Consider the following 15,138-nt stretch of genomic DNA (forward strand, 5'->3'; position numbering starts at 1 on the left):
TATTGGTGGCCAGGTATGAAGAAAGATATTGTGGAGTTTGTAGCTAAGTGCCTGATTTGTCAGCAGGTGAGAGCAAAACACCAAAGACCGTCAGGGTTGTTTCAGCCACTTAGTATTCCAGAGTGGAAATAGGAGAGCATTTCGATGGATTTTATCACAGGTCTCCCCAGAGTACAGAGAGGATATAATGTGATATGGGTGATTGTAGATAGGTTAACCAAGTTAGCCCATTTCCTTCCAATAAAGGAGAGTACCTCTACGGATCAATTGGCTCAGATGTACATTAAAGAGATAGTCAGGTTGCATGGGGTGCCCAAGGCAATAGTGTCAGATAGAGATTCCAAGTTTGTTTCAGCTTTCTGGATGAGTTTACAGAAGAATTTGGGTACCCGTTTAGCATTCAGTACTGCCTATCATCCTCAGACGGATGGCCAAACCGAGAGAATGAATCAGGTGCTTGAGGATATGCTGAGAGCTTGCTATATGGGTTATAAAGCATCCTGGCATGAAATGTTACCCTTAGTGGAGTTTGCCTACAACAACAGTTATTAGTCTACAATTAAGATGGCGCCTAACGAGGCCTTGTATGGTAGACGATGTAGGTCTCCACTACATTGGGATGAGATCGGCGAAAAGGATGAGTTGAGTATCGCTATTGGGCCAGAGATGACTCAGAAATTGATTGAAGATATAAAGCTGATCGGAAAGAGAATGAAACAAGCCCAAGATAGACAGAAAAGTTATGCCAATTTAAAGAGAAAATAAGTTGAGTTCGAAGTGGGTGATAAAGTTTTCTTGAAAGTTTCCCCCTATAAATGGGTGATGCAGTTTGGAAGTAAATTAGGAACGTTAGCACCGAGATACATTGGTCAATTTGAAGTGTTGCAACGAGTGGGGAAAGTAGCCTACAGATTGGCACTACCACTTAGCATGGACAAGGTACATGATGTTTTCCATATCTCGATGCTACGGAAGTATGTAAGTGATCCCTCCCATGTATTGAGCATAGAGGAGGTAATTGTGGAAGAGAATCTTGTGTACAAGGAGCATCCAGTTCAGATTTTGGACCAGAGGATTAAAGAGCTCCGGAATAAGAGCATTCCATTAGTAAAAGTCCTTTGGAGAAATCACAAGGTAGAAGAAGCCACATGGGAGGTAGAGCAAGACATGCAGAATCGTTACCCGGAGTTGTTTGTGTGAATTTCGGGGACGAAATTCTTTTAGGGGGGNTCAGAGACACTGCAAAAAATGAAATGAACTCAAAACTAAAATAAACAAGGGAACAAGAAACTTTTTACAGTCACAAGTTCTATTAAATATTATTAATTCCATCGTTCCACCAAATTACCCCAAACAAAACTTTTACAAACTCTTTAAGAAATTTTTTTATTAAAAAAAAGAAGTATATGCATCAAACTCTTAAAAACCTTTAGGATCGGTTTCTTTCAAAACGGCAGGTTTCTCAGCCATGGAGAGACAATACTTTGCAATCTCTCTGAATCTAGGCACACTCCTGAGGTCAACCTTTGTATCATCCTTCAAAGTAATGATAACATCACCCCACTCACCAATAAACCTCGGCACCACCTGCACATCCTTAATCACTTTGTATGAGAAATCACTCCTGTCTTCACCTGTGAATCCAGAAATAACCGTTACTCGCAGGTTGGTGAACCTGTATCTTAAGTAGAAAGCTCTTGAAACTGCAGCTAAAGTTAATGGTAACCAAAATAGAGTGAAACCCAGAAGCAAGTTTGCTACAAGGTCACCGTAGTGAGCTCCACCATCGAAAAAGATGGTTTCTTGATTGGGTTTCTTGGTGGTGGTGGTGGTGGTGGTGGTGGTGGTGATGGGCGTTTTGTTAGGTGGAGAGGAGACGTGGAGCTTGGTGATCGGTCTGTTGTGGGGAAATGCAGAGAAGGAAGGGAAGGGGAGTTTGGAGGAGAGATAGAGTGACTGATGGGTGGTGGAGGACGTAGCGGTGGAGGTGGAGGTGGAGGTGGAGCTGGTGGGTGAGAGAATGTTGGTGGACGCCATGGACACGAAGGTTTATCCGTTACAGAAAGGAAGGGATGGAGTGTTTCGGTAGTTGAAGTTGAGTTGTGGGAGTTTTGATGGTCCTGCATTTGACACTTGGCACACTGAACTACAGTAGTATCGATCTGGTGGGCTATTATATCAGGCCCAGCAAATTATTCAAAACAACTTAGACAGGTGTTAATCGAGCACTACTCAATGTCTTTGCAAACCTCAAAGGCTCAAAATTGACAAAAAGATTATATTTAAATTAATTTTAAAAATTATCATTTTCCCTAACTTTTTAACCGACTTCTCTTTTCTTTAACAATGGTGAGAAACAAGAAAATAAGTTTTACTCCTTTTACTTTTTTATTTGAGTATTTCTTATAAAATGAATGAATTTTTTTTACTCAAATAAATTGGGGGGATTGAAGCAATTGTTGGATATACGATTGGAGATTGACGAAACAGCTATTGAAATTTGGAAAACTGACAAGATAGTAAAGGTCAAGGCGTGCTGGAGTAGCACTGTTCTATAGATCAAATTACGTTCCTATAGGATGGAATCCTAGTGCAGCAAGGTTGAACGATGGTGAGAACTCTATGATTCAATGATCAAATATATTGTAAGGGTGCATACCCAACTACAGAATTGTAAAACAGCAAAAGAAATAAGAAATAACAGAGCTAATATGTGAATATGAAAGAACAATAACAAACTAGAGAGAAAATGATAAGAATTTTTGGTATAGCGCAAATGACTATAGAGCTCCTCAATTTATGCCAAAAAATATGAATGTCAAGTCATAATTGTTATCAATAATTTTGTTGCTCAATTTGAAAATAACTAACCAAAAATTGAATTAAAAAAACCAATAACAACATGAAAGTGAATATAAAATATCAGTAAAAGAAATCAAATTGATTCACAAATCTATTATAGCCAAAAATTTAACTTTGCAACAATCAATATTTAACTCTTTTAACTAATAAAAATTGCATTCGAAAATTTGTAACAATTGCTACATTTAGCCGGATAAAAAACTGAATCAATTTAGAATCCAAACCAGATTAATGTGTCAACATTTCTGAATCCAAGCCCGAACCACATGGAGGGCCTAAATTGGTGGATTTGGACCCCCCTTGCACTTGTTATATTGCGGGTACACAGGCGGTTAATTAGTTTTTTGATCAATTTTTCAAACTGGGCTGGGCTTCAATGTCTCATGTGCGTGGGAGCCCATGTTATTTCCTTGTTAATCCATTCAAGGGCCACTCTCCCACCTTTTATCTTTTCCATGTAGGATTGTGGGTATTTGGAAAACCATCCGAACGCACGCAGACTCTAACGATCCCCCACATTTTCCGAAGACACACATTAACAATTATCTTTAAAATCCAATGTTATGCACTGGTGCCTTTCGGGCTATGAACTAGTCATTGAGCAACTAATCATGTCTGAGAGGAATATGGTGAAACTTATAGCTTCCATGAAAACCTTTAGCTTGAATTAGAGGACAAGAGACTCACATTGAATTCTCTACATATTTGCTTGTTTAGCTGTAATGACTCTCTCTCTAGCTAGTATAACAGTAAAATAAACAGTAAAACTCACTAAATATATATATTACGAAAATATACATGTAGATGAGTATAAAATAATGTGCCCAATTTTTCTTTATATATACAAAACTATACATAGTGTAAATAAATTTCTCAAGAAGCTCGACAGTGTTGCCCGACCCTTTCGCCTCTTGACATTCCAAACGACCGCATCTCATCTACTACCTGTAAAAACATTGAAAACAACGGCGTGAACACTAATTGCTCAGTATGTAAACCCACTATGCTATCCTTCTATCTCCATTGCTCATATTCTGAATTCTTTCCTTACATCACACTTCTCTCTTCTTCTCTATTCTTTTTCTATTCTTTCTCTCCGTTCTTTCTCTATTCTTGTTTCTCACTTACTAACATGTAAGTACAATCGGAGAAACTAATTCTGAATAATATGAATGCCATGTTGCATATGCATAAATGCATAAAGAGTGCAATTTCGTTCCTGTTTTCTGTTTCTCTTATGTTCTTTCTTTCTGTGTTCTATTCTTTCTTTCTTTCTTTCTGTTATGTTCTTTCTTTCTATCTTTTTTTCTTTCTGTTCTTTCTTTCTATTCTTTCTTTCTATGCCGATCGGGCTCGGTTGAGGCATGGATTCGGAACCCTGGCCATGTGAGTGGGTACAATCCCCATTTACATGCATTTCTATCGGATTGTACAACTCTTCTTTCTGATTCTGAGGCCGCTCACTAAAGGCGGCGTGCATGTAGGTAAATTTTATTGGTACAGTTCTCATCCACATACACTTCTAACGAACTGTACACTTACTTCTTTCTGATTCTGAGGCTGCTCACTGAAGACGGCGTGTATGTGGGACTATTCTTCTCTGTCACTCACGGGTTCTTCATCGCAACAACCTTCTCTTCTCTTATCTTTTTACAATTAATTATTTTCTTTCTTTTTCTTTATTCTTTACTATTCTCATCCATGTGTATGTGCATGGAACTATGCTCATTCTTTGCTATTCTTTCTAAATGCAAATGTGAGAATGCATTATGACATATAAAAATATCATTAGAGAACTAGTATTTTCTACCAACAACATTCCCATACTTGAAATCAATCATAGATTATTAGACTAAAAAATATTTTGAGGTAGTCATTCTACACAAGTCATATTCATGAAGGCATATCTCGAGTTATACACATCGGATTGCTACAATCTTAGTCTCGTTTTAAAGCTTAGAGACAGGGCTACAACTTTTATGTTTAGGTCTTAACCAAGTTCAATCGGTAAGATGCCCAAAAATCACCCAGAAGGTCATGGCTGTGATAGGGCAACCATGGTAACATGTTTTCTCTTAGGATTTTCATCAAACAAATTGCATGCATACTCAAACTCTATTTGGCTACACTTTTACTTCTTTCTCAAGCCACCAATATTTGGAGCAAAACTCCATTAAATCAACACTAAACCTGGCCAAGAAACTACACTCCATAAAGTCTACTCAAACTCTTTCTAAATTCAACCAAACTTCCATCAATCACCATATAGGCAAAGTCTACATTCTCATGGCTGAATTTTAATTATCATCAAGTATCAATCTCATCAAAACTTCTCAAAAACATAAGCACATACATACATGTACAAATCTCTACACACTCACTCAAATCAAACTTAGGGTTGGATTTGCTTACCTTGATCTTGGGTAGTTCCACACTAGAAACTCTCTTTTTGGGTAGATCTCCTCTTCTTCTTAAACCCTAAGCATATAACTATAAGAATTCAACACTTTAAAAATTAATCTCACATCATATTACAAGAACTCTTACCTTTGGATGCTTAGGATTGAATATCTACCAAAATCTAACCAAAAATCCTCTAAATTGCCTTGGAAAATTGATGAAGAAAATGAGAGAATTTGGAGGTGAAAGTGGCGTGTGAGAGAATAGAGAATGATAGGGTTTTCAAGAATGAACTCAACATATCTCATTTATTACTTCTACTTTCCCATTTTGCCCTTGCACTTTCTATGAAATTCCATCTGTGTCCCTTAGTCAATTACAATAATGCCCTCATTTTTATTAACTTCTCCATGAAATTCTATCTCTTTTCACTCCCCACTTTTTCAACTAATTATGAGTGAAAAGACCATTTTACCCCTAATAAAATTTTAAGGCATTTTCTTCACACTTGTTCAAGATACCTTTAACAAAATTCAACTAGGGGTATTAGGGAATACGTAAAGCTACGTACCTCGATGTGGACGTTACATTAGCGGTTTGGCATTTTAGTGATCTTGTGCCTTCCTGGAATTCATGAAGATAAAAGTATCTTCCAGTCAGAGACCTGGTTAGAAAGGGAGACATTATTGTACAGTACATTAATATTGATAGTATGTTAGTTATTCCACTAACCAAAGGACTTAGACCTATTACTTTTAAAGGTCATGAAGAAAACATGGGTAGAGTTATTGATGTATGACTGTTGATTTTATGCTATGCTGTTTATAATTGAGTTAGCATATTTGTTTATCATGATCACAATTTAATATTTTGTTGATAAATATAAATTTACGCATTTGAATTGTTGATATACAATATTGTGTCGTAAGAATAAGGTTTCTTTTAAGAATGACAGTTGTATGAGTATGTTTCATATTTGTATATCTTGAGATAATTGGTTGAAACATACTAGCTTCATTGGAAGCTGTGAGGCTTCATAGGAAGCTGTGAAACTCCATTGGAAGCTGTGAGATGTCTCTTGCTCTTCTTTAAAGCATAAATATTAAAGAGAGAATTCAATTAAGAATGACAGGGCAATAACACATGTTTTGATCACTTGTTAGGTGCTATCCCTACCGCATTCCAAGATTACTGATCCAAGTGATTTGATTATTGGTAATTGTAATCATGAATTGATTTATGTTGATTTAAGATGTAATGATTACCTTGGTTCATTATTGATAATCATATTGACTAGATTGTTAGTCGAAGTGTTATCTTTGGACTATGTTCACTACTAGAAAAAACCTCATCATTGATAGAATAATTTGACAGATTTTCTTGATCGTTCTCAAAACTGTTTTTGACAAATTCTTGAGAGTTTCTGAACTGTCAAGAATTTAAAATATTCCTTGACATTTTGGATGATTCTTGAAGAATTTGGTAAAAACTAAATTTTACGACTTTTGTTCTTGACAGTTATGATCTCAATTCTGGACAGTTTTTAACTGTGAAGGATTAAGTTGAAAAAATAAAAATAAAAGAACCCTAACACATTTGTCTCTTTTCGTTCTCCCATTTTTTCATTAAGGGGAAAAAGATTAAAAGGCCATATTGCCCTTGAATATAATTAAAAGGCCATGTAGTTTTTAAGTCTTTACTAAATGACCTTATTTTTTATTAAGACAAATTAATCACAATTAAACACTAATCATGGTTAATTAGGATTAATGAAGGCATTGAGTAATCTTTCAAAAATTATACTTTGTCTTGAAAAACCTAAAATTGTTGCATTTTAATCCAAACCCAAATCAAAGAAATTGCTCCCCTCCCTGCCGCCATTAACATCTTCTTCTTCTTCTTCTTCCTCTTCCATTAACATCTTTTCCGCCGAAGATTTGCCTCCTTCTCCTCCTGACATTTCATCCAAGTATGTGTATCTCTAATTTGCATTTTATATTTCTATTTACAAAGATTTAATGATGGATTAGGTTTGGGTTATGATTTCAATTTAGTGGTTTAGGTTCTTGGGTTGTGTTTGATGTTATGCAAATTGAAAGGAGTGAAATTTGTTGATGATTTTCTTCATTGTGGGTAGCTGGGGGTGGTAGCACCGATTATAGGTAGAGATGACTGAAAAATGTATTTTGGAACTGATTGATCGCTTAAGCGATTTGGTATAACTCTGGTATATGACAGCATATCTCTTAAGCGATCTATGATAAGTCTGGTATATGACAGCAGATTGCTTAAGCGATCGGGTATATGACAACAGATCACTTAAGCGATCAGGCTTATTTATACCAGATCGTTAAGTGATATACTGGATAGCTTAAGTAATCTAGTAAGCGATATGCCAAATCTGGTGTATCACTTAAGCGACTCTGCAAATGCTTTTTAAAATCCGTCAACCTTTAAAATATCGGTTAATATTTTTTTTCTTGCATTATAGTCACTTGGCTATTATTAGGCATGGGACAAGTTGTTTGTGGTGTTGACTATTTTGATGAGTGGGTGGAGGACAAAAGTTGCTGGAAGTGGATTGGGAAGAGCAAACAAGTTAAAGCAATTGTTGTGAGAACATAAGTTCATTTTGATGAGTTGATTGATGAAATCATTACAAGAGGTGGGTTGAGTTGCTCAGGTAGTGATATAGTTATGAAGTATGTTTTAAGCATAGTTCCTACAAATTTTAAGGTTCCCCTTGTTGTATTAATGTCTGATGAAGATGTGAAGTTATATATGCTTAATGTGGTTGGTGATGGTTTGAGGCTGATTTTAACATTTTCGGTTGTGGATAAACCTTTGGAAGTTGGTTCAAAGGAACGGGAGAACGAGCAAGTTGGTGTGGAGAATGTTGGTTTTAATTTTAATTACGAGAGCATTGATTTCATTATTGAAAAATCAAGAGTAGGCGGTGATTTGGGTGGTAAGGAGGACATTGTAGAAGAGGTTGGTAGAATGAAATTATGGATAAGGAGGACACCGTACATGTTCTTGTAGATGTAGAGATTCCTATAAATACAGATTATGTAGAAGGTATAGTTTGTGAGGAAGAGAACAATATGGTCATTTATGTAGGTTCAGAGGCGGCAATTGCGGGTAGTAGTGAATCAGCTCATGTTTTTATTGATGGATTAGACTTGCGCATAGGGTATTTATTTGACAACAAGGAGGAAGTGGTGAGGAAGCTAAAACTTGTTGCCGTGAGAGGTAATTTTGAGTTCATTACCAGAAAGTCTAATTCGTCGGTAGTGACAGTAGCATGTCGTGATCGAAAGTGCAAGTGGCGGGTTTATTGTAGAAGGTTGTTGGAGTCTGAAAAATTTATTGTTAGCACATATACCCATGAGCACACATGTGGGTTGGGACATATTTCAGGTGAGCATCGACAAGCCTTTGCTAATGTTATTGGAAAATTTGTCAAAAGTTAGTTTGTTGAAGGGAAAGGTTCATTTTCTAAGGACATTCAAAGATATGTGCACACAGAGTTGGGATGCGATGTCAGAAACTGGAAATGTTGGAAAGGGAGACAACATGCACAAGATTTTGTGAGGGGCACGCTAGAGCACAGATATGCAGTATTAGAAGCGTACTGTTATATGCTTGAGTTGACAAATCAAGGTAGTAGGATGGCTTTGAAGTGGGACAAGAATATGAGGTTTAAATATTTTTTTGTTGCTTACGGTGCTGCCACAAGGGGTTTTGTAAACATGAGAAAGCTGTTGGCTATTGATGGTTGCTTTTTGATAGGAAAGTATGGAGGTAAATCGTTGGTGGCCATTGCACAAGGCTGCGAGAATCACACATATCCCGTGGCATGGAGTGTGGTAGACTCTGAGAATGACAAGTCATGGACTTGGTTTTTTAAGCGATTACTTACGATAGTGTCTAATAGTGACGAGCTGTGCATAATATCTGATAGGCATAACTTTATAAAGAAGGGGGTTGCCACTATTTACCCTCTAGCACATCACAAATTCTATATGAGGCACCTTGGCAAGAACATAAAATAAAAGTTTAAGTGTGTTGGCTTCCTTCAGACATACTACATGACAGCAAAAGCTTATCAAGTTGATGAGTTTGAGGAGCACTTTCGACAAATCCGAATCAAGGATGATAAAATTGCTAAGTATCTTGAGCATGATGTTGGTTTTGAGCGATAGAGTAGAGCTTATTTTCTTGGAAGAAGGTTCGATGTCATGACCACGAATATAGCCGAGTCCAAGAATTCAAAGTTACTAATAGAAAGGGAGTCTCCAATTGTTGCCCTTTTTGATGTAATACAAATGACATTGTCACGGTGAATCCATAAGCGTCGTATGGAGTCAGATAATTTTACCCCAATCCTAGTTCCGTCGGCTAAAAAATTATTGTGAGAATGTATCGAACTGTCAAATGCATTGTTTGCCTATCCTCTCAATGCTCAAGAGTTCATCATGCATAGTGATAATTCGTGGATTATACAGTTTTCATTAGACTTTTTAATCGGATTTCAGGTACTTTCTAGTGCATTTTTACCTGAATTGTTGTTTAATTCTTGACATTTTGTGTTTCAGGTTAAAATGAACATTTTGAGCAAATAAGGACAAAATTGGAAGTTTTTGACTCAGAAGTTAGCGGATCTCAGAAGATAGGAGAGTTTTGAAGCAGGATAATGCACGATGAGGTTTGTTCCAAAGAGAGAGCACCGAGAATTGGAGAATCAAGTGAAGAAGCAAGCAGAGTGGCAGTTCTATAATTTTAGAACTGTTCAAAAAGCTTCGCCGCGGTGAAGATTTGTACGTCGCCGCGGCGAAGTAGGCCAGAGACGAGCATGTCTGCTTCTCTCTTCGCCACAGCGACGGTCATTATTTTCAGTTTTGTTAAATGCACAGTTTTACTTTGTACGTGTTTTTGCTGGGTAATTGGGGCGAGGTATAAAAGAAACACTTAGCCTTTTGTCCAGGGTCTTCGTTTTTAGGTTAACAGCTTTTACATTTTTTTGGCTGAGGTTTTTGAGTGATTTTGAGTTGTAACAAGGGCGAACATTCGATTCTAACCGAGGGATTCATCTTTTGGGGAGATCTCTTATCTTTTATCTTACTTTTCATTATGCTAAACTTTGATATTCTCGTTTTTTGTTTTTGTATTGTTGATCTAGCTATGAACTAACCCATTTTGGGTTAGGGTTTTGATTTTAATTTGGATTTTAATGGGTTAAGTGTTTGATTGTTTTATTTTCATATGAGTATGCTTTGGTTGTGTGTTTACTCTGAGTTTTAATGCTTTTATATGAAGAACATGATGAGATTGAGAAATGAATCATGTTAGGTTTCTTGGGTAATCACCATTGTAGTATTGGATGCTAGAGATAGATGCAAGAATCAATGAAATCATTGTAGGATTCTCTTGCTTAATGAGTTCAGAATTGTTAACCTTCAAATTGTTGGGTGCGGAAGGTTAATAAGGAAGAATAGGAAAGCATAGCCCGAGAGGGTATGTTTAACACATTAGTGAGTTCGATTTACAACCATTGCGTATGAATATGAATTTAGTAAAATTTTAGGTTCAACCCATAAAATTCGAATGAAGTCAAAACCCTAACCGTTTTAATTGAATTGATTTTTATCTATGTTTTACATCTTGCATTCTTAGTTAATTTGTAGTTTAGTGAATTTGTCTTAGTAATAGGTTAAATTGCTCCCAATTATCCAAAAGATTTCGGTTGCTCCAACTTGAAAATGGTAGAAAACTTAGTGATTAGCTAACAATCTTTGTGGGAACGATACTCACTCATCATTATATTACTTGTGCGATTAGTATACTTGCTACATATTGCATGTTGTAGGAAACACGCATCAAGTTTTTGGCGCCGTTGCCGGGGATTTGTTTTAAGTTAACATTGAGTCTGTCTATAGTTAGCTAGATTGGAGTTTTTAATTTTGTTTTTATTTTTTTTCAGTTGGTTTGTGATCTCACGTTCTTTCAATTCTGTCTTTGCAGTTTATGCGAAGAACGAGACATCAATCAGTGGTTCCTGTTGATCTTGAGATTGAGAGAGCCGTTCGATGACGTAACAGAGAGAGAAGAGAAAGAGAGGATTTAGTTGTTGAAGTAGAAGAAATAGTTCTTGAAATGGCTGAACCAAAAAACAGGACACTGAGGGAATTTTCAGTTCCCACAGTGAATGGAAGTGGGTCAAGTATTACTAGACCTACTGTGCAAGCAAACAACTTCGAGATCAAGCCGGCAATCATCCAGATGATCCAGCAGTCGATTAGATTTAACGGTGATTTGAAGGAAGATCCGAATCAGCACATTGCAAATTTCCTGGAAATTTGTGACACCTGACACTATTAGGCTGTTATTCCCATTCTCATTGGGAGATAAAGCTAAGGGGTGGTTAATGGCATTACCACTGGGAACTATAACAATGTGGAATGATCTAGCACATAAATTCCTTACCAAGTTCTTTCCTCCAGCTAAATCAGCGAAATTGAGAAATGATATCACATCATTTTTACAGGATGATTCCGAGTCATTGTATGAGGCTTGGGAGAGATACAAGGAGTTAATGAGGAAGTGTCCACACCATGGGTTGCCAGTTTGGCTTAAAGTCCAAGCTTTCTACAATGGATTGATGGGTAATGTGCAAACCATGGTGGATGCAGCTTCAGGAGGGGCCTTGCAGAATAAGACACCAGAAGAGGCCTATGAGTTGCTTGAGGTTTTGACAAGCAACAATTATCAAAGACTAAATGAGAGAGCAACAACAAGGAAATCTTCGGGTCTTCATGAAGTGGATGCCTTCACAGCCATCTTAGCCCAACTCACTGCACTTCAAAAACAGTTGGGAACTATGCAGGTAAACTCTATTCAAGCACCTTAACTAACGTGTGATTTTTGTGCAGGAAACCATGTGAGCAGCGAATGTCAAGTTGGGAACACATTTGCTTCGTCATCTTCATCAACGGAGCAAGTGAATTACTTGGCAGGCAATCAACGACAACCAAACAATCCATACTCTAACACATACAACCCGGGTGGAGAAATCATGCAAATCTGGCTTGAGGAAATCAGAACCAGCAAAATAAACAATGGAACTAGAGGACAGTTCCAAATAACCAACCAGGGGTGACTAATCAACCGAGAGATCAAAGAGTGACGAAGTTGGAAGATATGTTTGGGAAATTTATGCAGGAGACAACAGGATTCATGAATGAGATGAGGACGAATTTTAGAAATCAAGGGGCGTCCATCAGGAATCTTGAGGTACAGATGGGCCAATTGGCCGAAAAGCTTAATGAGAGACCGCAGGGTTTCTTGCCAAGCAATACAGTAACCAACCCACGTGAGCAAGCAAACGCCATAATGTTGAGAAGTGGGACAGTTTTGGAAGAGGTAGAGCAAGCTACAAAGGAGATTGAGCAGCTCGAAAATGAAGCGTCTGATGAGGAAGTTGATGAAGAGATAGTTGCTGAAGAGAAACCAAGTGGTATGGAGGAAGAGAAAAAGAAAAAGGATGAAAGGCAAAAGAAGAAGGAGAAATTTCCATTTCCCGAGATACCACCAGAGTTGGCACATCACACCCCACTCGTGCCTTTTCCTCAAAGATTGAAGAAAAAGAATCAGGATAAGCGATTTTCAAAGTTTATTGAAATTTAAAAAAAAAATTGCATATTAACATTCCTTTTGCAGATGCATTGCAGTAGATGCCAAGTTATGCGAAGTTCCTAAGGGAAATCTTATTAAACGAAAGGAAGTTAGACGATGAGGAAACGGTGATGCTCACGGAGGAGTGTAGTGTCATCCTCCAGAAGAAGCTACCTCCAAAGCTCAAAGATCCAGGGAGTTTTACTATTCCTTGTATTATAGGAGATATTACATTTGATTGTGTTTTGTGTGATCTAGGAGGTAGCATTAATTTGATGCCTTTTTCTGTTTTCAGGAGATTGGGCATTGGTGAAGTGAAGCCAACGACCATGTCATTGCAACTAGTGGATAGGTCAATAAAACACCCGAGGGGGATAGTAGAGGATGTGTTGGTGAAGGTGGGAAAGATAATTTTTCCAGCAAATTTTATGGTGTTGGACATGGAAGAGGATAAGGAAATTCCTCTGATTTTGGGCCGACCATTCTTGGCCATGAGGAGAGCATTAATTGATGTACAGGAAGGAAAGTTACTGTTAAGGGTTCAAGATGAAACAGTAACTTTCAATGTCTTTGAGGCGATGAAGTTTTCGACTAAAACGGATTCATGTTTTAGTGTCGATGTGGTGGACAAATTGGTTGAGGAATCTATGGAAGAAAACACCCCACAATTACCTTTTGAAGCTTGTATATCCAAATCAAAAACAGTAGAGGTAGAAGAGTCGGCGAGTAATGATTGTGCTAGGATGTTAGAAGCACTTCAACTGATTGATGAGAGTCAAGATATATAATTTGAGGAGTTTGATTTTGACAAAGAGAAAGAGAAGGAAAAAAATGAAGAAGCTCCAAGGCTTGAATTGAAACCTTTACTGTCCCACCTCAAATATGTTTATCTTGGAGACTCAGAAACTTTCCCGGTGATTATTAGTTCAGATTTGAGTACATTAGAGGAAGAACGGTTGATTAGGGTGTTGAGGGAACATAGACTAGCAATTGGATGGACAATCTCGGACATTAGAGGTATTTCGCCATCATTTTGCATGCATAAGATACTCATGGAAGATGATTTTAAGCCTACGGTGCAACCACAACGGAGATTGAATCCTTCAATGAAGGAAGTGGTGAGAAAGGAGGTGGTGAAACTCTTAGATGTGAGGATTATTTATCCTATTTCCGATAGCCCATGGGTGAGCCTGGTACAAGTGGTTCCGAAAAAGGGAGGTATCACGGTGGTAAGGAATGAGAGTAATGAGTTGATACCAACGAGGACGGTGACGGGCTGGAGAGTATGTATTGATTATCGTAAATTGAATTAGGTGACAAGGAAGGATCATTTTCCATTACCTTTCATTGATCAGATGTTGGAGAGGTTGGCAGGACATGCCTATTATTGTTTCCTGGATGGGTATTCAGGATATAACCAAATTGCCATCGCTCCTGAGGATCAAGAGAAAACGACCTTCACTTGCCCCAACGACACCTTTGCTTACCGAAGGATGCCTTTCGAGTTGTGCAATGCACCAGCAACATTTCAAAGATGCATGATGTCAATCTTTGGAGGAAGGGGTGGAACGGTTTATAGAACTTCATGGATGACTTCTTAGTTTTTGGTTCATCATTTGATAGCTGTCTAACTAATCTTTCTTCTGTTTTGCAGCAAGTAAGGAGACAAACTGGTGCTGAATGGGGAGAATGTCACTTCATGGTCTAAGAGGGGATAGTGCTCGGGCATAGGATCTCCAAGGACGGGATAGAGGTTGATCGAGCAAGACGGAAGATGAGAAGTTGCCACCACCATCAAATGTCAAGGCAGCCGACGTTTCTTGGGGCATGCGGGGTTTTACAGATGCTTCATCAAGGATTTTTCTAAGATTTCTAAACCCCTTTGCAATTTGTTAAATAAAGATGTTGTTTTTGACTTTAATGATGATTGCATGCAGGCCTTCTAACTCTGAAAAAATTATTAGTATCTGGCCTATTATTGTAGTTCCCGATTGGGAAATACCTTTCGAATTGAGTGTGATGCTAGTGATTTTGCGTTGGGGGTAGTTTTAGGACAAAGGAAAAATAAAGTGTTGCATGTAATTCAGTATGCTAGCAAAACACTTGTTGTGCACAATTGAATTACACCACTGAAAAAGAATGTTGGTGTAGTTTTGCTTTTGCAAAGTTCCGTTCTTATTTGTTAGGTGCAAAGGTGATCGT

At 37.7% G+C, this 15,138-nt stretch overlaps 1 protein-coding gene and 1 non-coding gene across 2 annotated transcripts; both read right to left on the bottom strand.

Annotated features, from left to right (window-relative positions):
• Window positions 1-1,390: 1,390 nt before the first annotated feature.
• On the bottom strand, window positions 1,391-2,103 carry LOC116138919. The gene has a single exon (XM_031424596.1). It carries the CDS (start codon window positions 2,035-2,037, stop codon window positions 1,420-1,422), a length of 618 nt encoding a protein of 205 aa, XP_031280456.1. The 5' UTR covers window positions 2,038-2,103; the 3' UTR covers window positions 1,391-1,419.
• A 9,673-nt stretch (window positions 2,104-11,776) lies between these two features.
• LOC116138945 lies at window positions 11,777-11,883 on the bottom strand. The gene has a single exon (XR_004129371.1). It is a non-coding gene; the product is annotated as a small nucleolar RNA R71 (small nucleolar RNA).
• Window positions 11,884-15,138: the final 3,255 nt, after the last annotated feature.

Source organism: Pistacia vera, unplaced genomic scaffold (genome assembly GCF_008641045.1).
Source record: "Pistacia vera cultivar Batoury unplaced genomic scaffold, PisVer_v2 Contig344, whole genome shotgun sequence".
NCBI lineage: Eukaryota > Viridiplantae > Streptophyta > Magnoliopsida > Sapindales > Anacardiaceae > Pistacia > Pistacia vera.